Source organism: Rhinichthys klamathensis, unplaced genomic scaffold (assembly GCF_029890125.1).
Source record: "Rhinichthys klamathensis goyatoka isolate OS25496 unplaced genomic scaffold, OSU_Roscu_1.1 h1tg000566l_1, whole genome shotgun sequence".
Taxonomy (NCBI): domain Eukaryota; kingdom Metazoa; phylum Chordata; class Actinopteri; order Cypriniformes; family Leuciscidae; genus Rhinichthys; species Rhinichthys klamathensis.
Window position 1 is genome coordinate 1,023,142 of NW_026607032.1, and position 27,033 is coordinate 1,050,174.

At 34.9% G+C, this 27,033-nt stretch overlaps 2 protein-coding genes across 2 annotated transcripts in view; both read left to right on the forward strand.

Annotated features, from left to right (window-relative positions):
• The first annotated feature begins 1,521 nt into the window (after window positions 1–1,521).
• On the forward strand, window positions 1,522–9,901 carry atp6v0b (ATPase H+ transporting V0 subunit b). The gene is made up of 8 exons (XM_056239538.1): window positions 1,522–1,756; window positions 2,499–2,547; window positions 2,725–2,808; window positions 3,108–3,185; window positions 3,494–3,563; window positions 3,758–3,809; window positions 3,917–4,107; window positions 9,009–9,901. The coding sequence occupies exons 1-8, from the start codon at window positions 1,687–1,689 to the stop codon at window positions 9,033–9,035; spliced, it is 621 nt and encodes a 206-aa protein (XP_056095513.1). The 5' UTR covers window positions 1,522–1,686; the 3' UTR covers window positions 9,036–9,901.
• Window positions 9,902–12,729: 2,828 nt separating this feature from the next.
• Window positions 12,730–27,033, forward strand: part of b4galt2 (UDP-Gal:betaGlcNAc beta 1,4- galactosyltransferase, polypeptide 2) — a 120,279-nt gene continuing 105,975 nt past the window's right edge. Inside the window, exon 1 of the mRNA XM_056239529.1 lies at window positions 12,730–13,166. The gene's annotated coding sequence lies outside the window, so the exon portion shown is untranslated. The remainder of the gene's footprint in view (window positions 13,167–27,033) is intronic.

A 27,033-nucleotide genomic window follows, 5' to 3' on the forward strand; every position in this document is an offset into this window, starting at 1 on the left:
AAATCTTTGCAAGATATCACGGAACATTTATTTAACCATAGCAAAAGTACATTTCTTGCTTAAAGAGGCTATATGCGTTTTTCTGAAATTTAAACTCGCGACTGACACCTGTGGCCAAAAAACAGAACTGCTCTTCCTTTCTGCTCGCTCTCGTACGTGCACAGTTCACAAGTCATCTGCTGCAAGGAGGTCAACATTATGTTTACAGAGGTAAGAACAGTCAAATACATATTGTTTGAGATAAGTGCTGGCAAGCGGTGGTGGCAGAGTGATCTGAAACGTTTAACATGAACGCGCTTGACGTCACATCCGCCGACAGCGCGGGAAAAATCCGACCCGACAGAAAATAGGAAAAATAGGATACAGGCTTATAGGTGCACCCACTGTGAGCGGACAAGGTGTCAGTATGCTCAACAGGAGATGTTTGAGTCATAAATGGTAAAATAAAAAGGCTATTGTTACGTTTATTTTGGGGAAAAAGTTATATATAGTCCCTTTAAGTTAAATTTTCTTCTCTTATTTTTGTGTTTATTTAAAATTAGACAAATCTGATATTATTTTAATCTTCAATCAGTTGATTAACAGTTGATATAGTTCTTTAATGCTTCGCTAGCAGAAGACACTAGCAGGGTTTAAACCCCAGTTGTGCAGTTGGGGCATGTTGTAACACTGCGTTACAATGTGCCCCTATTAGAAATATGCTATTATATTCTATACTTTTATGAGAAAACATGAGAAACATGTAAATAAATACTGAGAGTCAATGTTCAGATCAGAAATTAATTATTATTTTGTTTTGAACTATGCTGTATAGCGGTGTTTTCCGGTGTGTTTGTTGTCAAACTCAAAAATTAGTTTATTTTTAATTATTAAAAAATGCCATTATTTTATATGAAAAAGATAATAATTGTATTTTATTAAGAAAATATTTTGGTTTGACTTGTATATATTTTTTTTGATCAGATAGCATTTTAAGCTGTCATATATGGTGATGTTACAATGTGCCCCTCACATGTTACAATGTACCCCATCTATGGGGCATGTTGTCACATTTCACTTCCATTCTTTCGGGGTAAATTAAGAAAAAAAGTATACACTGTATTAATAAAACAAAACCACATAATTGTCTGTGGGAAATTAATGTGGGGGAAAAAATAAATACTCTAAAGCCTAAGTAGATTTACACAAACTGAGAAAGTCAAAAAGCGTTACGTTGTGCCCCGCTCTCCACCTAGGCCTAGCAAAACAAATGAACATCTATATTTTCTTAGTAAAATGTCGCTTTAAGTATATTAAATTAAGTATATTAAATTATATCAAACTATATACGCTTTAAGTATATTAAATTATATCAAGTATATTAAATTATACTTGCTTATGTTTGTTATTTGATATATCGACAAAGGGAAACCAATATGAGCTGACCGGAGATCAGCGTTTAAGATCACTAAAAGGAAGAGTGACGTTTTGCGTCACGTGCACAGCTCGAGCTCGTCACATGATCAGCTGGTGACTCCTTCCCCTCTGATGGATGCAGGATTTACAGCCTTCGCCACTTCGAAGGGCTCACAGGAATCCATTTTTCTTCAAAATACAATTATCCAACAGAAAATAACATCACAGTAGCTTTAGGTTTATTCGTGGGAGAACCTTTAGAGAGCAAAACTGGCGCTGTTGTTGGAGTGGATGATGAACGGGCACGCAATTTTATACACCGGGGTCACTTTGGCCTTCTGGACGACCATCCTGATTGTTGGTAAGCGCTAATGAAACCTGCTGACATAAGCACACAAATAACACACACATCTTAATACAATTATCTTTATCTGCTTTATTCGTACGCAGATATCGTTATAATCTTTCTCTGTTTCTCATGTTTCTTTAGCTGGAAAGCCATTTTTTGGCTAACATCAACGTTAGCTGTCATACACTAACTAGCACGATTACGTCAAATAATAATTTAAATATAATTTTAATGGTATTAAAGGCTGTTGTCATAAAACATTGGTGTACACATTTTAAATTCGAGATCTAGTGATAGTACCAACAATTTTAAAGGCTGTCATTGAGAATTAGACGTACACCTGCTCTGATGAGAACGTAAATTATTTTAGCTAACGTTATAGTTAAAATGTTTGTCTAGTATTTATATTCTGTTCTTCTCCACACATGGGCTGGAATCGCACAGGAACAAAATTCAACATGTAATATGGATAAAAAAAAAAAAAGTAGATCTAAGGCAGTTAAACAGGGTTTTATGACCAAATGAGGAAGATGGCTCTCACATGACTGTGAGCTTTCACATACATACCCTCTATGATTCTGAATGGAAAAAGGCTATCCATATTTTGCCTTTTATTCAGATTATTCCACTGATTTTTGTTTTCTTTTTGGTTTAGATGAAAACTATATCACTTTTATACTATCACTTTATTACCTACTCTGCTTATTTACACGTAATTTAAACACTACTAATCATCTTTTTTTTCTCCCCAAAGGTACTTGCTATACGATATTTGATCTTGGATTTCGATTTGATATAGCATGGTATGTGTTTAGTAATCCTTGAAACATTAAAGCATGTTATTGCTTAGCAGGCTTTTCTTGTTCACTACAGTAACATTTGTTATATTACTGATATCCACAAAACTTAATGTAAGACTTGAAGTAAATGAATAAAATGCTTCTTATGATGTCTTGATAACATAACCTTTTCTGTCACAGGTTTTTAACAGAGACTTCTCCATTTATGTGGGCTAATCTTGGAATTGGCCTGGCCATCTCTCTGTCTGTTGTTGGAGCTGCATGGTGAGACTGTCCATTTCCTCTTTTTAGTCTGTCACAAAAGCAACAATGGGAAATTTTGACATGTAGTACAGTTTTCCGTATCCTCTTCTGCAGTGCTTAGTTGAAAGAGGTCCATAACAAAAAGAAGCATTCGACTCTTTTTATCAGTAGCTCACTCACCAAAATATGATCTAATGCAAAAGCTTATAGCATTCTCCTTTTGTGGTATATACATATTTAGATATTTGAATGGTGGTAACAAACAGTCAGTGACATACTTGTTTGTGGAAAATGATGTATTTTGTCTTGTTACTCTGCAGGGGGATTTACATCACTGGGTCCAGCATTATTGGTGGCGGAGTCAAAGCCCCTAGAATCAAGACCAAAAATCTTGTCAGGTATATGCGGTGTGCTTAATGTTTTGAAGTTTTATGTGAAAAGATTCTCCTTTTTTTGCTGCCTAATATCCTGATTTAGACATTTCTGGGTACATTAGTTGTCAGTGGAAAAAAAGGCTAAACTTAAATGAAGTCAAATTTTGAGGCAAACGTCTCTAAAATATATATTTTTTTGGCTCATGCCGCTTTTGTCAGATGAGCCTTTTGTTCTTATGATTCCTTCTGTCTTGTAACTCGGGTTTATTTGCTTGCCTAAGGCTTTTTTGGCTCACATTTGCACTTAGTGACAGTTAATTTTTTCTTTCTAGCATTATCTTTTGTGAAGCTGTTGCCATTTATGGGATCATCATGGCAATTGTCATTAGCAATTTGGCAGAGGTAAGTTAAAACTTATTTAATTTATTTCATTCTTTGAACACATTGGCTTTAGAGTAAATCTTAAGTTGTAGGTTTAGAAAAGAGAGCAGATGTTTTCCCTGAGCTTTTTACATCATTTAAATTGGCTGTATTACATGTACAGTACGATAGTTGTTCTCAACATTGTTTTTAAAAACATTTTTTATGTCATTTAGAACTTCAGTGGCACGACTCCAGAAACTATTGGGGCAAGGAACTACCAAGCAGGTGCATTTTACTTCTAAATCACTTCTCATCTCGAGTGAAATGTTTTTCTTTGCTTCTTCTGAGCAACCAAATGAATTTGGATGACACAGTGGTGCTGTTTTTTTCAGGCTACTCCATGTTTGGTGCTGGACTCACTGTTGGCTTTTCAAACCTCTTCTGTGGCATCTGTGTTGGCATCGTGGGCAGTGGAGCTGCCCTGGCTGATGCTCAGAATGCCAGCCTCTTTGTCAAGATCCTCATTGTTGAAATTTTCGGCAGTGCCATTGGACTGTTTGGAGTGATCGTAGCCATCTTGCAGGCAAGTGTTTTTTCTGAAATTACCATGTATGTTTCTTCTCCTGCAATATTTTAATATAAGCTGTTGTGGTCATTGTTCACTAAATAAAGCATAGCTTTAGTTTTTAATGTTCAAACTAAACTTTTTGGTAACACTTTACAATAAGGTCTCATTTGTTAACATTAGTTAATGTATTAACCAACATGAACTAACAATGAGCGATACATTTATGTATTTTTTAATCTTTCTTAATGTTGGTTAATAAAAATACAGTCATTGTTTGTTCATGTTATATCAGAGTGCATTAACATGGAGCTTATAATATGACAAAATGTGTATATTTGAATTATTGACAAGTGTAATCTAACAAAATGTAATATTATGTGGAATTTTAAATAATTCTGAATTTGATTTCTTTAAACGAATATTTAACATTTGAAATTAACAAATTGAAATGTTTTTATGGCTGAATTTTATAGATATGTATTTTCAAACAGCTATTTTTTTTTGTTCTGAATTCTTAGACTGCAAATAGCCAGTTTTAAAAAATACAGATTCAAGGTTTCAAGAAGAATAAGAAATTCGGAAGGAACTTCAAATTCAGTTTTCTAAAATTCAAAACGTTGAAAATTCAGATTGTGCAGAAAGTAGGTCACAGAGAAGAGTAGAGGATTTCAGAAAAGTCAAACTGAGCATTTTGGCTGCACTGGAGTAGTTTTAGTAGAGAATCCGTGTATCATTCGTTCAGTCGTTTTTTGATTTAATATTATGAGTAGAAAAATGAGAAAACAGCTTGATGATTAGATTTCTAATATTCTAATAATAGTCCTCCGCTGCTGCAGTTGCACGGATTCTTAACACGTTTATTGCAACTACATAGTAAAGATGTATAGGGTACATTTAATCTTTTTCTCATCAAACAAACAGACTAACCAATGGCTCGACACAACCTGTACCGGGGAAGAGCCTAGACAGGGCTTTCTTCTAGATATAATTTCACCTATGCTTTGCATCAGCTGGGTATGGCAGGGTAGGCTAAATGACATCTGTCATAGTTAAAAAAAAGAAGAAGATATAAATCAATATAATTAGTAGTAAATTAAATATTTTTAACACTAATACAAAAAGGAAAGAATAATGCATTGACTTGGGTATATAATAGGCCTAACGTTCACGCATGAACTGTCAGAGTGACTATCAGAGATATTAAAATACATAATCTTCTGAGTTTTATGATGTAGGCCTTGTGTTTTATTTTTTTTATTTTTTAATGATGTCAAACAAAACGGTGGGTGTTGTTTTCTCTGCCAACTAAACTTCCAAAGTTAAGTCATTGTGCGTTTTCTCCGCGTTTTCTCTTGTCTACACCAAAATAAATTTCCAAGGACCCCCTAATAATAACAGTGATTAAGCCCAAAATAATGTGGGTGAGGGTAATAAACACAATGTTTTTTTTTGCCCAAATGGTCTCCAGTCTGAATTTTGTAATAATACAGCAACATTTTTTAACTGACCGTATTTGCCAGAAAATAAGTCGCATGCACCTGAGTGTAAGTCACACCGGGTCATGAGTAGGGGTGGGGGAAAAAATCGATTCTTAGATGCATCGCGATGCGGACGTGGACGATTCTGTATCGATTCACAATTGTCAAAAATCGATTTTCAAAAAAAAAAAAAAAAATTTTTAGATATATATTTATAATAACGTAATATTGACGGAACGCGAAAGACGGAACTCTGAAGCGCGGAAGTGCAGTGGCCGGTCCGTCTGTGGCGTGCACATAACAGACGCGGACGCGATGGCTGAGCGCCAAATCCAAACACCCTCCTCGTTAAAAGCTGACGTGTGGAAATATTTTGGCTTCTGAAGTTGAAGGGGGAAAGGAGCTGGACAAGAGCCACACTAGTTGTAAGCTTTGTAGAGTAAAACTAAAATATTTCGGAAACAAGACACATGAAGCCAAATGACACGTTTCCAGCCAGAGGAGGAAAAACACTCGGCTGTAACGTTACCGGTCGTTGTTATATTATTAATTTACTACAAATATGCTGCTGCTAGTTCAGACACACATGTATTTTCCTGTTGGTTCTTTGCAATGTTAATAAAATATATTGTACGTTAATTCTTTATGGGTCATTACTTTGTACTTTTAAAGCAAAGTATTTATAGTCACACACACACAAAAAAGATTCTGATAATCGATTTAGCATCGAATCGCAGCCCTCTGAATCGTAATCGAATCGAATCGTGAGGTGCCTAGAGATTCCCACCCCTAGTCATGAGAAGAGAGAAACATGCGCGCGCATCACATTGTCGTAAAAACTGCATTTTATTCAGCAATAGTGTAAAAGACCAGTAAATAAAATACAATATTAACATTATAAACACTACTAACATGTAGGCTATGTGTATTTTACTTTCCCTTACTGTATGACAAATCCTTTAATGAATGCAGAAAACAACAAGAATGAAAAAAATAAGTAGCCATGTATAATAAAAAATATATATACACATAGTAGCCTAGCCTATAAAAAATAGCCTATATTGTGCTCTTTATTACAAACAACATTTAGCCTATTTTAAACACCAAGCCTAAACAAATTTATTTGAATGGAAACTGAAACTGTACCGACGTTGAGTTCGCGCATCTCTCATTCGGTCCAAAGTTTCTATATTTGCAATGTAACATTTGGATGCTAACTATTAATATAAAGAAGGCTTCATACTTCAGTTGAGTTCCAATATACACGTATTTGCTAAATCAGCATCTTCACTGCAAGGTACATGTTCCGTTGTGTCAAACAATTCGTTAGTCTAGTTGTTTGATGAGAAAATGAAATGTAACCTTGTTGCAATAAACGCGTTAAGTTTCGTAAAAGCTCCGTGCAACTGCAGCAGCGGAGGACTATTATTAAAATATTAGAAATCTAATATTCAAGCCGGTTTCTCATTTTTCTACTCTTAATATTAAATAAAAAAACGACTGAACGAATGATACACGGATTCTCTTGAACCACCACCACGTTTGCGGCAGAAAACTACTCCAGTGCAGCCAAAATGCTTCATTCGACTTTTCTGAAATCCTCTACTCTTCCCTGAGGATGACCTGTGACCTACTTTCTGCACAATCTAAAATTTCCGCGTTTTGAATTTTAGAAAACTGAATTTGAAGTTTTGAATTTCTTCTTGAAAACTTGAATCTGTATTTTTTTTTTAAACTGGATATTTGCAGTCTTAAGAATTCAGAACAAAATAGCTGTTTGAAAATACATGTCTATAAAATTCAGCCATAAAAACATTTCAATTCGTTAAATTTTAAATGTTCAATATTCGTTTAAAGAAATCAAATTCAGAACTATTTAAAATTCCACATAATATTACATTTTGTTAGACTACACTTGTCAATAATTCAAATATACACACTTCAAATTCAAATCATTTTGTCATATTATAAGCTCCATACATTAACTAATGTTAACACATGACTTTTGATTTCAATAATGCATTAGTAAATGTTGAAATTAACATTTAAATAATAAATGCTGTAGAAGTATTGTTCAGTCTTGTTAACTAATATAACTTAAGTGTCAAGTTTTATTTGTAGAGCACAAGTTTAACACAACCGTAGTTGATCCTAAGTACTTTACAATACAATGAAAATAAATCCGAATTTGAAAGAAGAGGAGTAGAAAAAAATATAGAAATTGAGACTAAAATCAAGGATCAAAATCAACCAAAATGTATATACATACAAGCATAATGTAGAACACCAGCTTTTTAAAATACATACGCGGCAGCATTACTCGAACGCTAGAGAGTTAAAATAAGCCTTTAAACTGGATTTAAAAGCATCCAGTCATGGAGAGGCCCTGATGTTCAAAGGTAGACATCGTTCCTAAGCTTTGGGGAGACTACAGAGAAAGCTTGATCACCTTTTGATTTACAACGAGAATGAGAGTCGGATAAAAGAACCTTTTCACAAGATCCCAGTGACCTAGAGGCTGTGTATGGCCTAATAAGATCACAAATATAATCCGGGGCCGAATTGTGCAGTGCCTTGTATGTGAAAAGAAGGATCTTAAATTCAAATCTGCGTTTGCGCGTTGGCTGGCGCTGAGCCAGAGAGACAGACGCTCTCAGCGCTGTCATATATCACAACTATTCAGTGTTTTCAACCACATAAGCTTTATTAATTTAAAAGCACATAAGTAGGCTTCTAGCAAAACAACATTTGAAGAGTTCAGATGCAAAAGCCTCTAAATGCCATCTGAAATTTTCTTCTAAAATGATCATTTTTATCAAGCTCGTATATTTAAATTCAGTAATTTCACTTAAATGACAACTAATGGGTAATTTTTCTTGCCATTCAAGTGAAATTATTGAACTTAAATATACGAGCTTGATAAAAATGATCATTTTTAGAAGAAAATTTCAGATGGCTTTTAGAGGCTTTTGCATCTGAACTCTTCATTTATAGTTTGTAAAAACCAAAAGCCTTTGGTTTACCTAACAGATAAAGAACTGTCATGAAGCATATTCTTCCCCATCTGGCTTCCAGCAGGATCATCTTTTGAATTATTTCTCATTAATATCCATCTAGCTACTTATGACCACCCTCTGGAAAATGAATATTTTATCACCATTTCCAGTCACACACTGTAAATTGATCTGACATGCATACTTGAATTCAGATTGAGATTATTCAGCCACACAAGAGCAACTCCTATTAAAACTGTCATATCATATGGCTTTTGCAGTTGCAATATGGCCTCTAATGTTTTTTGATATCATTTTGGTTCATCACAGTCTTTTCAGGAGAATATGTTTTGTGGCCATGAGATATCAAATTCTGTCTGTTAACCTAGTTCATTTTTTTTTTTTTACCTGTAAAATCATTAACATTGTTTCTCTCTCTGTTTAGACATCGAAAGTAAAAATGGGAGATTAGAAGACTACACGACCTACAGATCAAAGACGCTGTGTTGCTGGTGCAAACAGGAGGTGTAAATACATAGTAAATTATTTAAATGTATTTTCCTTTGTCTGTTTTTAACCATCATTTTCTGAAGATTGAATTATTGTATGTGCACCAATTTGTCTTAAAAGAGTGCATGATGATGTCAAAGGCAGATCTTTGACGACTCACTTAGTTTGACATCTCATAATACTGAAAATGAAATATCACTTAATGTTTTTGGCCATACCTCCACGATGTCATAATATCAAATTTAAACATTAGAAATTTTATTTTAATTAAGAGGTATTTTATTTATTAAAATAGCCTAATCATATAAACGATGACCCTGGAGACAGAAAAGACAGTCAATAGACCCAATGTTCTGGTCTCTTGACACACAGGGTGTTATGTTTGTAATCATCTCAAATTTCAATATATAATTCGTTGTGATTGTTCTGTACAGTACAAGAAAAGTGATCAATTGCATTAGTGTGGTTCTTTGCGTTGGATGGCTGTAAATCGTAAAGTATTCTCTTGATCGCTGAATGCAAGAATATTCTTGTATTTGCGTGATGACACCTGGTGTATCCAGTGTGCTTGACCTGATCTCACTCTCATGTGTTGTGTTTTCATGTTGCTACCATGTTGAATTCAAGTAAACAATATCTTTGAGAAAACAGTTATACCAAAACTATGTTAAAAAAGAAAAGAAAAAAGAAAACCAGTCTCCAATTGTATTTCTACCGGTGTGGTCCCTCACTTTGTAGGGCTATCTTCAGTTCAACGAAGTTAAAAATAAGAGGATATAATAATAATCTGATGCGTGTACATATTTAATGCAGCTGTTTATTTTTGTGTGTGAAGCATGAGGGTGTTTGCCATTCTGTATTTCCCTAGTTGTCTTGTGATTTTTGTCTACTTTTTGTATTTTATTATTTTTTTGGAAGCAAGAAGTGGTCTTTATCCCCTAGGTCTCTTTCGTTACTGTATAATGTCTACAATCAAAGCTGGATGAACGATATGAAACATCAACTTTGTTGTTCAGTTAATTCTGAAAATGATAGAAGTTCATAGCAGAAAAGCATAGCAAACAGCTGTTGAAGGTTGACTTTAATTGGTTACAGACATTAGATTCCATATTTATTTTAACGCAAATAAAAACCAGGTTTTAGGGTTTACTGTATTTTAAGATCTCATTTTCACAACCAAATTTTTCGTCCACTTGAAATGTTTTGAAAAGACGTACTTTCAGTTTTGCATCAGCTGAAATATTTAGCAGTACAACAACCCATTTATTCATCACAGCCTCACTTTCACTCACGTAAAATGAAATATGGTGTTTTCCTTTTGCTAGGGTCCATAGGTTATTGAATTCTAACAGTATACCACTGGTTATAACAATGATCAAACTTGTAAGATCAGTTGACCTTCTTTTAGCTATACTTGGATGCTTTTCAGTCAATGATGTGTTTGTGAATTGGAGGTACACACTAAACATGATTTTACTAACCGCTGAATGTCCAAAATCAACTTCTGTTAATTGTCTGTTGTTTAAGTTATAATGATCAATCGAACTGCATACCCCCTCTGGAAAGCACTATAGACTTTTGAATCACTTCAAGTCTATTGAACAAGTTGATCCATCTGTGTAATTCTTGAACTGGATTTGTGGAGTGATGCATTATTTTGTATTGTTTTTTTCACCCTCATTCTTTACCTGCAAGTGTTTATTTTAAAACATTCCAATTTAGACTTGGTTGTAATGACTCGGTGGTTAACCCACTCCTGGGGGATCACACTGCGAGGCTGCTTTAGGTCTCATTATAGTGGGGCTTCCAGGACCTGGACTGGCTGTCTGTGGTCTAGTGGTTCAGGAGTTGACTTTTTTCCCATTTCTCCTGTTTCAGCGATTGTTAAATATGTTAATGTGGTGATTCCATTGTTTTGATGTGTACAAGTGGATCCTCTAGGCTTCATAATTGTCCTCTAAGAAATAAAAAAGAAATGTGGAAAAGTTCAGTGCCATGTTTTCTGTTTATTGTACAGTATCAGCAGTAGCATTGTATAGCATAACTCAAACACTAGGTTAATAGATGACTAATAATTCATTTATATTTTAGTGCTTTACACTATAGACGTGGAACTGCACACTCCATGATCGATCAGCCAATAGAAGTAAACTGACTACCCCCTCATTACCATATTGCAGGAGGAAATGCACTACTATTCAAATGTTTGGGGTTGGTATGATTTTTTTTTTTAAAGGAAGTCTCTTGCTCACCAGGGCTGCATTTATTTGATTATAAAACAGCAAAAACAGTAATATTATGAAATATTGTTACAATTTAAAAAATAACTTTTATTTTAATATATTTTAAAATGTAAGTTATTCCTCTGATTGCAAAGCTGAATTTTAAGCACCATTACTAGTTTTCAGTGTCACATGATCTTTCAGAAATCCGTCTAATAGGCTGATTTGGTGCTCAAGAAACATTATCAATAAGATATTATTGATCAATTACATTATCAATTATTTTATATTATTATTACATTATCAATTATTTTATATTAATATTGAATCAAAATCCCACATATTTTATAAAACATATTTTGTGAATTATGTGCTCCAAACTAAAATTTTAATATAGTTTAGCTATAGCTGTTGCGGAAACAAGTAAACACAAAAAAAATACTGACACTGACACACTGACATACATGATGATGTATCTTGCCTAAAGTCATGCTGCCTATAGAATTATGTGTGTGTGAATATATATATATATATATATATATATATATATATATATATATATATATATATGTCACATGTGTTTTATATGTTGTCATTTTACAGAATTTATTAATAATGGTTTGATATTTTAATAAGGTTATCTTTTAAATGTTTTGCTGTTTCTTGAAATTCTGCCAACTGGCCCTGGTCTTCCCTAAATTAAAGCACAATTATCCCGATTTAAAAATATAAATACAAATTAAAATACAATATCAAAATATCATGCTTTGGAAATTGCCAATGTATACAACTAAACATTATTGGCTATGCATGATGATTTAGTAAATGCAGCATTGTACAAGCATTAGCGATCAGGTGACTGCTTTAAATATCCACCAGATGGCGCCAAAGGACGCAACACCGTTTCATGGCTTTCGTTTATTTAGCAGCTCCATAGTCCATCGCTTGTCACAGTTGCTGGCTGCTTATATAGGACCCTTTAAGAAACATAAAAGTAGAGCTAGCTTCACCTGTCAACCGTGATTGCAGTAAGAGAGATACATTTCATTCTTGACTGAACTGCAATGAACACGTTTGGCTAAAGAATGGACCACGAATCGATGGATGTTTGATTCTCTCGCTTTCAATCATGCTCGTGTGAAACTGCTTAAAATTGGGAAAAAAAGCTGCTATAAGGACAAATAATTATGCTCCCAAATAAAAACTAAATAGTACAAGTGTGTTTCAACCACTGATCTATACATAATATACATACATAATGTCATTATATAAATCAGTGGTTTCAGCCCAGGCAAAAAAAAAAAAAAAAGATAGAAAAAAAAATAATAATTCCAAAACAAAACAGTACATGCCTGGCTCGATACCTATCGAAGAGATATTAACTGCGCCCTCTTGCGGTGAATAAGCAGACCTCCGATTGAGCCTTCCGAGTCTCCGTACAAAAAGAAAAACCTGCCTCCCTATTCCTTTATTCGCACACCCATCATCTCTCCTCGCAAAAACACTGACCGGGCAAATGAAAATACAGGGCAAAATATTCAGTTTCATCATTGGAGTGTACGCTGTTGTTAAGGGCTCTGAACAACATGGAGAAATATAATGTCCCTGCAATATGGCATAATCCTTTCATCAGTGTGCATTTCTTTCCGAAAAATGAATTAATCGGCGTTATCTGCAGAAAGAAATAACGGTATCCGGCAAGTAACTTCCTCCTTTTTATATGGATATTATGATCAAACTAACTGTATTTCACACAGATGACACATTTATGGCTGAAACTGACAGTTCTTCCGAAATAGACAGTCAGCTGAAGTGAATACAACAAAGATGAATCCCTTTTAGAGGAGCCCCCTGGCTTGCAAAGGAACAAGGTAAGAAATTGCATGTTTGTGTTTATGTAGTGCAAATATGAAACATTTTAATCTCTGCACGACTTCCTTTGAACGATGCTCTTTGTTTTCGCTTAATATCACATGCTATCTTTATTGCCTGCCATCTTGATCAAGGCGCACATATATTCAACATAGAGATGGTGCCTATACAATCTTAAATCTTGGCCAGATGACTCTACCACAAAATAGTATTTTTCATCGAAATGCACATTTCAGCTCCTCCCAGCAGCAGAGACGAGTATAAGCAGAGGGATGATGCTGTGTAATGGTACCCACAGCATCCATGGACAGCATCTTGCCCAGTGTCTCAGGGTAGGAAGCTGGCAGGACATGTGTGGCTTTGTGGCCGAATATCTGAGAGTGTGGAGAAGAATTTAGAGTAAACACTCTGTATGAAGCCTGGATGTTTAATGCATTATAATGATATTTGTAATGCCTTACAATGCATCTTTAAATCACTGTAGATTCTCATTAATGACAAACAAAATTATAAGACTTACATATACATGGTTAAAGTATATACAAATATGGTTAAAGCCACATTTCATGTATATACTCATTCTTAAGCATGAATAGGTACATTTTAATATCTATAATATTTGGAAACCTTCTTTTATGAACAATAACGGCGGATCACATTTTTTATCATAATGCATGATGTTTACAGACTTCACAGAAAGTGTTTCTGAATATTGTGTAGTAAGCTTTCTAGAATCTTTATAAAAGTATGGCGTATATGAAACATTTTCCTATTAACCTTTTGATTAGTAAATTATTAATGAGAGCACATCATGGCACTTAAGTCTCAGGGCAACCGCTGTTTATGGGGTCCAATTAACATGCTGCTGTCTTCCCTTTTTATTTAATCGGTGATTGCAGTATATCTCATTAATTTCACAAATTGTGATACCGTCTTAAGCAGTTCCATTCTTAAAAAACATCACGTTTGCTCAATGTCAGCTCATGCAGTACGGCATTGAGACAGTTTTGTTTTGATGTTTTGTTGTATTAAGTTAAGGGGTTTTAGGGCTGTTTGTTTCACTTGCAAACAATCTGTTTCTCTTTCTTTAACCTTTTTTTCCTCTTTATCAAGACTATTTTCTGCGGAATATCTCCTATCCTGTATGTTAGTCAATCTGCAACAATATCACATAGTCAGTAAGGAATGAAGTTTTAGCACTCTAAAAGGTTTTGCTCACATACTTGTGTATAAAAACATTATCTAGTCCTTATTTAGATCCTGCTCTGAATATCTTGTCCGTAGTATATATATATAATAGTGCTGTCAAATCGATTAATCGCGATTATTCGCATCTAACATAAAAGTGTTTGTTTATATAATTTAAATGTGTGTGTGTGTGTGTGTGTGTGTGTGTGTGTATACATTTATATATATATATATATATATATATATATGCATACATAAATGGGTGTGTGTATATACACAGACATTATATAAACAAAAACGTTTATGTAAGATGCGATTAATCGCAATTATATATATATATATATATATATACTATGTACAGTATATATATATATATAACTAAATAAATAAATATTTAATGTAAAGTAAATTAAAATATAATTCTGATTATATCACTGACAGGGTGAAAGTTAAATAGGGTGTCAATTTAAATTTTAGCTGTAACTTACTCATTTATAGTCAGTCACTTCTGTTGTCTGATATCTGTGGTCCATTAGTTCTCGTCGGTTCCTCCAAGTGACTTTCTCTCAATGTCTGTATCTGTTCCTCTCATTCACCCACACAGTCTGCTTTTTAAGCTCTTTCTACAGCACTATGTCTGAGAGGCCCAAGGGCAGATTGTCCATTGGTCCATTTTACGGTTTGTTTTAAACAGGAGCTGCTCTGTTTGGCTAATCTGCCTGCATCCACCAGAGATAAATGACCTTTCAAGTCTGATGCCGCCCATGAGTTCCTTTCCTTATATGATGGGAATGATTTTGATGGGAAATTAGGGATCAATGTGTATTGTGCTATGCTGAACAGATACACGAGGCATGTCTATAGAGCGAAACCGTTGGGTGTTGGGATTTGTTGTCATGGGAACAGTAAGACCCGTAACACAAAGGTAGCATGAAGTGGACAGCTTTGTTTTGTTCACTGTCTTTTGTCTCTTCCTCAGCAACAGTTTAAAGTTAATTTTTCTGAACTCATGAGCGTGAAAATAACAAATTATTTATGATATCAGTCAAGTCTGGTTGTGCCCTGGAGTACAGAATGTGTTTGTCGGTTGCTGTTTATTTCTTGGGGAGTTGCAAGGGTATTTAGGTGAATGGGGATAATCATGTCTAAGTCTATCCAGATGCCAACTTGGAGGTCCGTCCAAACGAAGGCTTCAACTGCGGCGGTTTAATTTGTCTCTTGGCTCTGAGTAGAGTGAGCAGCTGGACTTGAGGCAGGCAAAAGCTGGGGCCGCGGTCTGTGGAGCTCACACGCTAACAGAGCTGGAGCGCAGCCACCAAAGCCTTTCTTCAGCTGTTTGTGTGCTGTGGTATGAACTGTGTATTGAGACAATGCTGTGTAATTAGCCGTACGGGTTCACATTTTGCTCAAGGAATGTCTCTGCAATGGCTTACCTTTGTGATGTTCAGAATTAGATACATTTCAAACTCTGAAAGAGAGAAAAGGACTCGATTACATAACTGCCTGGTGTTCAAATAAGGCTGCTGAAATGTTGTCTTGCTTGAGTTAGCCTTAAAGGAATAGTCCGGGTTCAATATAAGTTAAGCTCAAACTACCGCATGTGTTTGTGCCATAATGAAAAAAATCATTCTGACTCATCTCTAGATTTCTCGAGGATACAAATATTGGAGGATTTATTAAGAAATATTAAGCAGTTTTGTTATTGTTTACAAATTTTTTTTTTTTTTTTCGTTAGTCGAAATAAAGCTGAAATAAATATAAATATTAGATGTAAATTAAAATAAGTACTACTAAGTAAAAGGACGTTACACTTACGGTTACACTTTACAAAAAGGTTTCATTAGTTAAGACTAGTTAACTACTTGAGTTAATATGAACTACGAATGAACATTACTTCTACAGCTTTAATCTTAGTTGATGTTCATTTCAACATTTATTAATACTTTATTCAAATCAAAAGTTGTATTTGTTAACATTAGTTAATGCACTGTGAACTAACATGAACAACGTCTGTACTTTTATTAAATAACATTAATAAAGATGAATAAATATAGTAACAAAAGTATTGCTCATTGTTAGTTCATGTTAATTAATACATTAACTACTGTTAACAAATGAGACCTTACTTACCTTAAGTGTTACCAAAATTACTGAGAAAAAAAAGATAATTAAAATGATGAATAAATACTTTATTGGTATATAAATAAAAAATAAAAAAATGAATGTAAAGCTTACAATTTTATAAAAGCTTGTTTAGTATCTGAGCTGTAAAGTTGTTATTATTTTTCTGGTTATTTTAGGGTTTTAGGTATTGTGTTGTTGAGGCAATAAAGATGTTAAATTTAATATATCTTAAAATTAGCCCTTCAGCCGTTACTTATTCACGATACAGCACAGCCTCTCGTAACTTATTGCTTACATAACATTTATGGATTGCCTCCATTTACTTCCAGTGTAAGTGCCTTCATGTTACCAAACTCCCTTTAAAGGGATAGTTCACCCAAAAATGAAAATTACCCGATGATTGACCCCAATCGTTCTTCAAAATATCTTCCTTTGTGTTCAGCAGAAGAAAGAAACTCATACAGGTTTGCAACAACTTGAGGGTGAGTAAATGATGACAGAATTTTCATTTTTCAGTGGAGTATCCCTTTAATAAAGGCCTTCTGAAGCAAAGTGATGCGTTTGTGTAAGAAAAATATCCATATTTAAAACTAAATTAAAATACGTAGCTTCCGCCCAAACGAACATACGGATTCCACTTAAGTCTAAAGCGCAACTTATGCGAGTAATGCGACGTACTGCTGATATTAGGCTACGCCATGACGCACTACGCCACTTCTGACGTCACAAGTTGCATAAGTTGCCCTTTAGGCGTAAGTAGACTGGGTTTTCGCTGGAAGCTAGAATTTTACTTTGTAACGTGTTAATTATGGATATTTTTCTTACACAAACTCATCACTTTGCTTCAGAAGGCCTTTATTAACCCCCCTGAGCCGCGTGGAGTTCGCTTATGATGGATAGATGCACTTTTATGGACTTGAGAAACAGCCATTCGCTGCCATTATAAAGCTTGGAAGAGCCAGGACATTTTTTAATATAACTCCGATTGTATTCGTCTGAAAGAAGAATGTCATATACGCCTAGGATATCTTGAGGGTGAGTAAATCATGGGCTGAGTTTTCATTTTTGGGTGAACTATCCCTTTAAGACTATATAGACTATTAAGTCTTTGCTGTAACCCAGATACAAGTTGAAATAAAGTTGTTGTAATTAACATTATGCTATAAGTTCTGTCAATTGAACTTATGGAATATTCCTTTAATTTGGTTAATCTGCAAAGATTAAATATTAAATTGTTTTATTTACAGTAGCCTACAACTGACATTTTAAAATCATATCTTGATACTTCTTTCCTTTTTACACCTCCATATTTTCAGACCTCGCATTTTTCTCTTCGCTTATTCAAGCTATTGTAGAGAAGGTAACATAACACAGCACAGGATCTTGAAAGTGATGTTTACATCAAAGTAGTGAGTTGAATGTGTTTTGAAAAGTATAGGCTGCTGTATACTCGTCGTAAGATTGAAAGAGTAGCTGAGTGGGTCTTCAAGCAGAGTACCATTGAATCTGAAATTGATGTCACGTTCGCATCCCACTGAACAGGTGCTGGCCACAGATTTACAGCCAGAGGAAGCACACTTTTAATGTGGGAAAATCATCTTAGGTCAAGGAATTTTTAGGCATATATTTTCAATATGTGGGCCTTAGCCTCCTACCTCTCAATATGAAGCATCTAATTTTAATCTTTAGCGATTAGTGGGTGGGGTTTTCTTCTGGGATGTTTTGCTGAGTCTGACTTTGTAACCCAATTTGAGCTTGACAGCTCTAACTGGTGTATAGCTAAAGCTGCTTGAAGCTTATCCAAAACAACTTAAAATGATGTTTTTCTTTTCTTAATTGATTTAGGGTTCTTCACTAAAGCAGTAATTTAGTTTAGCTTTTCTCTGTGCTTTAGTTGTCCGTGAATGATGTATTGTGAAAGACCTTGTTTTTCCCCCCAATTATTATAATGAGGCTATTTATGTGAAGCAAGCAGCGTTTCGTTTGGACTCTATTCGTGTGAACCATTTTTCACAGTGTTATACTTTAGATAGAAGAAAAACATTTTTACATAAAAAATACATAATCTTTAATGAATCTCAAAATATTGGCAAGATGGAGAACACTTTAGGCTATTATACATTTTACTTGTCAATACGGTGCTGTTTTCAAGTAACTTGTAGGAGTGGAAACATGCCAGTAACCTTGATTAATGGAGGTCTTTATGTCCCAGATCCATATATTCCTGTAGAATATCAATATCTTTGTCTGATTCGTTCAGTTTTTATTAAGAGTCAAAGTAAGAGTTGTAAAAAAAAATGCCCTCCAGATTTGAAGAGGATAAAAAGCTCTTTACATTAATAGAAGTGTGAGTGTTTTATGAAGTGGCATGCAGAGTATGTTGTCCGCGGAGCTCTAGATCACAGGTTTAGGGATGTGTGCCAGCGTGAGGTGAATGGTGTCATGTCCATAGGGAGGCTGGTATTCAGAGTAATGAAATATTAGCCAGAGGCCAGTGACTCTTAGCTCGACTCTCTTCACCTGCTGCCATGAGTGTTTATCAACTCTTTGGTCCTGCAGGGGTATGACATGTCATGCCACTGACCCCTCTACTTCACATCCATGTGGCAGTGCTGGTAATTGAGTGGATGCAATCCCCTTCTCTTTTTGTCACTGGTTTGTCACTGGTTTGCAAGTCGCTAGTCTCTGTACTGTGAAGTCGCTTGGGTGTTCCTAGACTGCATGTCTGGCCATATCTTTAGGAAATGCAATCACAAGATATCATTCTAATTTCACGAATTAGACTTAAAAGTAGCATTCTGCTGTTGGAAAGTGTTGTGGTATAAACTACAGCAGTGCTCAGTGCATTAATACATTAACCAGATTAAAGGGTCACTCCACCCATTTGCATTAAGAGGTCCATTGTTAGACAACCAGTCATACTATTGAATGGTCGTGCAACATTCTTTCATTTTCCCCTGAGACGAGAGAAATCTACTATTTACCTTTTTCACTTCCTCCTACAATGACGCAAAAATCGTCATTTGACGTCATTGTAGGAGGAAGTGTAAAAAGGGGGGATTTCTGTATAGACTACAAGCACAAATTCCCACCCTTTCAAACCCGCCCATAGGGGGTTGTGCCTAAAGCGCTAACAGAGCTATCACAGATCAGTGGGTGGGACTTCACTTGAAGATACTGAAAGCAATATCAGCCATCTTGTTTATAAGCTAAGCTAACAAGCGCTGTGGAGATAGGAAGTTACGACAATGACGGAAGAAACTAAACATGATATGGAAGTAGAGGATTTTGAAATTCTGCTGCTCGAATCCGCTCTTCGTGGCTATCTTTACGAGCCGCAATATAGTGAAGAGCAGCTGAGGCTGATGGAGGATCAGGAGGCGGCTGCCTGTCGCGAACGAGGAGCCCGGACTGGCTCGAGCTGGGCGGACTGCTGGTGCCTGTGCTCTCGCTGTGCGCTACGGACACAGATAGATAGTCTGATCTATAGACTATCTGACACAGATAGTCTGCTGCAGAGAATTTCAACGATCGCAATTTCTCCTAGACGAAATCTCTGAATCAGACGAGCGCACGGACGTTTGTGTTGTGATGTGAACCATCCTAGTTTCGCCTGACTGAAAATCCAGGTATCATGCAATAATTCACCATATAGAAAGAAATACAAACGAGTAATTCACTAATGAGTTTGCCAATGTAACGGGGTTCGTTGTTGTGGGAAGAAGGAGGCTGGAACCGGCGAACATTTAAACATTTTAATAGTAAAATAAACAAATACAAAACAAAAGTATAAGCCAGCTGGCCACACACAACAGAAACAAAACATAAAATCAGGCCTGTTCCTTTTGTGCTTCCGCTCCTCCGTGAGAGATATGAGACAGCTGCACAGGTGCCATTCATTATCACTCGCGTCGTCCTCTCACGTCCCTCGCCCTCGTCCTGCTCGCCACAGCCAACTAACTAGACATTTTTTGTGAAATGAATTTCAAACTCATTTAGCAGCTAGCCTTCTTGTAGACGGAAAAATGATTTCTCTGATGTTTGCGCTGTTCTGGATTAGTGGGAGTGGCTTGCGGAGCTGTGCAACGTGGTGCATTGTGGGAGTTGTTGTCTTACATACAAATGCGCCCTAAAGTTATTTTCTGTCTTTTCTCGGTCAAGAGGGCACCAAATTCAAAATTTCTTTTACATTTCGACTACATATATAACCCACTTTCAATAAAGATTAATGTTGAAATGGGTGGAGTGACCCTTTAACGATCGATCAATCAACAAATTAAACTCCCTTATACCGTTCAAAATGACTAAAATGTCATTCGAATATAACAAATAATCAATTTTCTTGTCTCTAATAATCAACATAATGCAGAGGAAACTGTAAAACTGTAAAACTGTTCACTGCATCATAATTAACAATACGAACTATCAATTTATGAATCAAACTCACTAAGACTGCCAGCAGTTTCCCACGCATCAATCAATCAATCATTTTATTTCTAAAGCACATTTAAAAACAACACAAGTTGACCAAAGTGCTTTACAGACCCAACCTTACAAAACATATAGACAAACACACCAGACAACTAAACAAAACACTAAATAAACAACATGTAGCTAAAAACAGTTAAAAGCAGCAGAGAAGAGATGGGTATTCAACCTAGATTTAAAACACTCAATGGAATCACATGATTTAATGTGTAAAGGGAGACTATTCCAAAGACTGCTACCACAAAAGCACGACCTCCCTTAGTTTTTAACCATCATTTTATTATATCCTTGTATGTGTTGTTTACTGTCTAATAACAAAACAGTGAATTTGCTCCGGAACTCTGTCCTGGACATGTGTGTGAGTAGGCCTACTATCCCTTTAAGTGAAATTTGACAAATCAAACTGTAAGTAAAGCAAAATGATTTTCATGTGCATAAGCTCAAATATTTTTACAAACATTTTAACAGTAATTTAAGATATTTTTCAAATAATTTTCCCAAAGGGAAATGGCCTGTAATGTATAAAGAACGGGGTCTGGTAAAATCTTAATAGAATTAATAATTATTTGGAAAATAGAATAAGACGTTTTTAAAATAGTACAATGGTTTTGTGTGTACTGTGGTTATTTATTTTAAATGGTTTATAATTAAATATAAGACTACAGTGTGACTAATTGTTTTTTTGTAATTGCAAAATACTGTATCACAAATTTCAATAATTTCAAAATTCTTAATAGAAATGTTGGAGCGCACTTAGGGCAATATTAGTGTAGTCTAATAATGCAATTTGAAAAATGATTATGATTTTAATTAAAATTTGTTTGATTTGGAATGGTATTTTGTGGTATTATAAAAATGTTCATTATGCAGGCAAAACAATTTTATATCAATGGATTATTTGTTTATTTATTTAAAAAAGGATCTTTGTCAAGTTATCTGTCAATACCTTTCAGGCCTTTTGGCCGGTAACACGTCTACAATGTTCCCTCTGTAGTCAAATCATTAGGTTTTGAAACAGAGCATTTGTGATTTTCAGCAGAAAGATTAGTTATATCCACACCTCACTAGTTCATACTGTACGTGCCTTCATGTGTAATAAGTTTCACACTTCTTTGGTGTGAGATATTGCTTGGCTTGTTATTGGCCTCAGAGAGTAAGATACTAAAAGCATGCATGGCAATGTTGAGATATGGTAACAATTTACAACAAGCTTTCATTTGTTAATATTAGTTAACTACATTAGTTAACATGAACTAAAAATGAGCAATACTTCTACACCATTTATTAATATTAGTTCATCTTAATCTCGGTATTTACTGTATTTGTAAGCTCAAAAGTTCAATCTGTTAACATTAGTTAGTGCACTGTGAACATTAACATTTTTATTAACTAACATTAACAAAGATTAATAAATGCTGTAAAATATTTTGTTCATTGGTTCATGTTAGTTAGTGCATTAACTAATGTTAACAAATGAGACCTTATTTCCAAATTGTTACATGAGTGATTGATTGCCATTCCATACAAATATGTATTGTGTGAAGATTCAGACATTTGTGGTGTTCATGACAATTAATTTGTTCAAATTTGAGCTAATAAGCAATTACATGAAATGTTCCAGTAAATACTGTTTTGAATGTGGCTGGTTTCATTTTGCTTGTCGGGAATTTTCTAGGAAATTAGATGTTTTTAGTGACATACATATTTTCTGTTATTAAGTCAATGGGTTTGGAGCTGAAATTTCAAAGAAATGACCTTGAGTCATCTGCTCAAGTCTAAATCAATTTATAAGTAATTGCTCTTAATTTAAAGTTAAGCCCCAGTTCTCATGTTGACATCTCCAATATATATAATTTTCTGTGGTGGCAGTCCTCTTAATGGAAGATGATTTCTGATTTGTAAAAGCCTAAACGTGCATCGATTTCTCGGATATAATTCGCTTGAGTACCTCTGGACATACATTTTTTCTTTGGTTTTATAATTTGGGGTAGTTTTCCTGAAAATGAAGCATTGGAGAAAAGCTTTCTCGGTCGTTTTGCCCTTTATAACCGAGCAGATGATTAGTACTGATCATAGCGCTGCTGACAGACAGCCGCAGTCCCTCACACATGTATGCTGAAGATGCCTGTCTGTAGAGTGAATCACTTGGTGCTGCCACCCTATTAAACATGCTCTTGCTATTAAACATCAAAGTCAGGACCTGATTGGTTTCTCTAGGCCCAATTAATTTCCCTGGATGGGTTGAAACCCCTCATGTCAGGTCTTAGCATGTTGTTTGAAAATGAGCCTGATAAGAGTTTTTCCATCATGAGGATGAGAGGAGGTCTGAGGTGAATTGTGTTTTCATCTACTGTATTTTGAATGAGAGCGGGAGGGTGGCTATAGGGCTTTTTGATCTTGGAGGACGACCAAATTGGAAAATGCTTCCAGTTAAGAAAGGCACAGCTTGTTGGGTCGGACCGAGTTTATGAGTTTTTTTTTTTTTTTGCATTGTTGTTAATGCTAAAAAAGATAGGAAGGAACATGTTGTTTGAAAGTTTTTGCTTACAAATAGGTTAGACTTAAATTAGGGGAACTTTTCTTTCTCCTAAGTGGATTTAAAAAGAAAGAAAGAAAAAAATATTGTGGCCAACATTCTTTTTTTTGTTTTTGTCTCTTTAATTACATTTTTCTAAATTGTTAGTGTTAAAAATGTCTGCAAGCAGTAGGTTAAATTTGTCAGATATTTTGGGCTTGTCCCCTAACTATACTTTTTAACTTTTCTTCCATAGTTTATTTATTTATATATTTAAAAAAAGCATTAAAATTTGGAGACTAGTTTGTACTTTTCCCTAAGAAAATAAAAGCATTTCTTTTAAATTGCCATTTATGGGTACATTTATACATAACAAACACTGTCTCCAATGCTGTTGTCATTACCATCACACCAAGCATTTCAGAAAATGATTAAGTTTTAACAAGAAAATATATTGGTTATTATGGATATTAGAAGCGACCACATGTGGATCAGAATTCTGCTAATGAAGTTTTTCCACATGATTTCAGAGTATTTTTTAAATTTGTTGTTATCTATTATTTTAGACTTATAATTCAGTTTAAAAAAAAAAAAAAATTTTACATTCAATATGTTTTTATTCCAGGGCATGATAAATGTTTTAACATAGATGAAACAGTAGTTTGGAGAAGTTTAATTTGTCAAGATTTCAAAAAGGTTCCTAATTGAAGAATCACCCAAATGCATTATGGCACATTAGTGTTTATCAATTATAGCACTCAATACAATCTGTCGTCTGACCAGAACCAGGATATGTGGTTCCTGAGCCATTAAATCTCACATTTATGCCTCCATCTAGCTATGCAGTTTGTAAATAGATGACTGATGAGTCTTTTGTGAAGCGTAGCCATTAACGTCATTTTGAATGATGGAGAAACTGGAGAGGCTGCCCACCTAAATCTCTCAGAACTCTGCGGTCTGTCCATTTTAATGTCACAGTCCCATACAGAAGTTACAACAGTGTGCAAAAGAGAGCACCAGAAGTGATTAATAGATTGTTGGAAACTGCTTTAGGCAGTGGAAGATGGCTGAATCTGTCATTTCCGGATACAGAGATGTGGCTTCTGAAGCACAACTCTCCCACTCTACCAGATGTTTCTTTATTGAGTCACTCATGCTGGGCTTCACCTGTTTCTTTTTCCATTATAGCTGTTTCCCTGTCTTTGGGAAGGACATAGTACAATTCCCACACAGTTATTTTTCTTCATGTCATGAATAACATCCTTGACTAACTATTCAGTGTTCAATTCGAGGCCTACAAGTTGTCATTTGGTTCCCATAGAACTGTGTCTTATAAAACTAGACTACGGTGTAAAATTACTCTACCATTCAAGTTTGGGGTCACTTTTCTATTATAATTTATATTAAAAAGTAATTTATTTCTGTGATGGTAAAGGTGAATTTTCAGCATCATTACTCCAGTCTTCAGTGTCACATGATCCTTCAGAAATAATTCTAATAAGCTGATTTGGTGCTCAATAAATGTTTCTTATTATTACCAATGTTGAAACCATGATGGTATTGTATTTGTGCCCTTATGTGTATGTTCATAACATTCTAATTGTGACTATATTTTGTATAAAACAATTATACAAATATAGGCTGCTTAATACATTTTGACTCTTATTTAAGTCTAGATCGTTATAATAAAGCTCAATAAGCTGGCTAAATAACACAGTAAAGGCAATTTAAAAATATAATTTATAGAGGCATTTACTGCAAACACACTTTGATTTCTTCTTTTTAATGTTTAGTTAATGTAATTGTTTAGTAAATGTTGGGTTGAAGGCCAACATGAATAATACAATGCCACAGTTTGGTCTGTTGGTTATAAAAAATTAAGCATATAGATGCTGTACACATTTTGTTGCCAGTTGATTTAATGGATTCCCTTGTGTCAATGTAAAAACCTTGCTTTTTTCACCCATTAGTTTATAACATAGGTGTAATATAAAATATTCATTAGCCTCTATTTCTGGCTTATTCTGGACAGCCTGCATTGCTTGAGTTTGTGCTAGTGTCAATCTTTTTTCTTTTCTTTTGTTTTTTAGTTTATTAAGATAGTCTAATGTGGGATACTATTTGATTCAGGGTCTTGGCTTATTAATGATCCTGACTTTATTGAGACCAAATTGCTAACTTCTGGATTGTTCAAAATGTAGCCTCATTAACATTGGCATTTTCAAAAGAGGCGTAAGTCCCTCTTTGAGAGTAATATTACAGTTAAGTGGATATACTAAATTAATGAGCACAATCCTGTGGAATTTATTCTAGAGAGCATCTGGAAGTGTTCCATTTATTGAATAATTGATTGGATGGCATTTGAAAGAGTAGGTGGTTGATATTATCTTACCAATTTAAATTTTATTGTCGTTCTGTATTGCTTCCCCTCCCCCAAAATGACAGTTGAAATTTCGCTAGAAAGTGCTTTGTACTCTCTGATGGGTAAGAAGTGAAGCTAAAGGAATGATGTGTGGTAATAAGGTAAAGTCTTTTTGCTCAGAATTTTGCCAATGGGGGTCTTCTTTTTCTACAAGGCCATTGGAGCTGTGATGAATATTTCAGTAGGCCTAGCTTTGGTTTTGGGACTTCAGCATATACCACTATATTCTTTGAGACAAAGTTGCAAGTATGCCTCCCATGCTAGTTAGAAGAGAGTAAAGTTTGAGAAGGATCTGATGACAGCAAAAGGAGTTTGTAAATGTGATTTTGAGAGAAGATCATATATTAATGGAGTAGCAACTTGGAGTGACCTCAGCCTTATGTGTTATATTGATGTCCTATTATTAAGGACCATTACTGTGCTGAAACATCCACCCACAGCTACAGCTCCAGAGAAAGATGCACACTGCAGAATCTACGGCCTCCGTTGGCTTTCCTTGGCCGTTAACCTGAATGATCACAAGAAATGCGATAATTTGAGGGAACCGTGAGTGAGTCCGAGTCTGATTCCAGGTCTGTTATAGTAGGCGACTGATGACTGAATGATATACTGCATCTGCAGGGGCTGAAGTGTGTAACCACTGGACATTTCATTGTCCCATAAGGTAATGGGAGATGTAAAGACAAAAATTGTGAGCTGGGTGTCTCCTTTTAAGTGTAAGTGCTATATATATTTTGTCATGGTTAAATTGTATTCATTAATTGATTTGACATTTGTTTTTATAGTCCAGGAACACAGCAATTAATACTTGTACTCAGCAAAGACGCATTAGATTGATCAAAATGTTATGATGATTACAATGTTACAAAACATTATATTTAAAATGAATGCTGTTCCTTTGAACTTTCTATTCATCAAATAATCTTGAAAAAAGGTATCACAGTTCCCACAAAATATTTAGCAGCTCAACTGTTACCAACTATTATCAGCATTGATAATCATAAAAAATGTTTCTTGAGTAATGTGACACTGAAGACTGTCTGGAGCAATGACTGCTGAAAATGCAGCTTTGATCACAGGAATAAATTACATTTTAAAATATATTAAACATTTATTTTAAATCGCAATA

Excerpts from the sequence above, each read along its gene's own strand:
- atp6v0b (XM_056239538.1), top strand. The coding sequence starts at position 1,687 with ATGATGAACGGGCACGCAATTTTATACACCGGGGTCACTTTGGCCTTC. Across the intron at positions 1,757-2,498 it reads GACGACCATCCTGATTGTTG|GTACTTGCTATACGATATTT; the intron begins GTAAGCGCTAAT and ends TTCTCCCCAAAG. Across the intron at positions 2,548-2,724 it reads TTTCGATTTGATATAGCATG|GTTTTTAACAGAGACTTCTC; the intron begins GTATGTGTTTAG and ends TTTCTGTCACAG.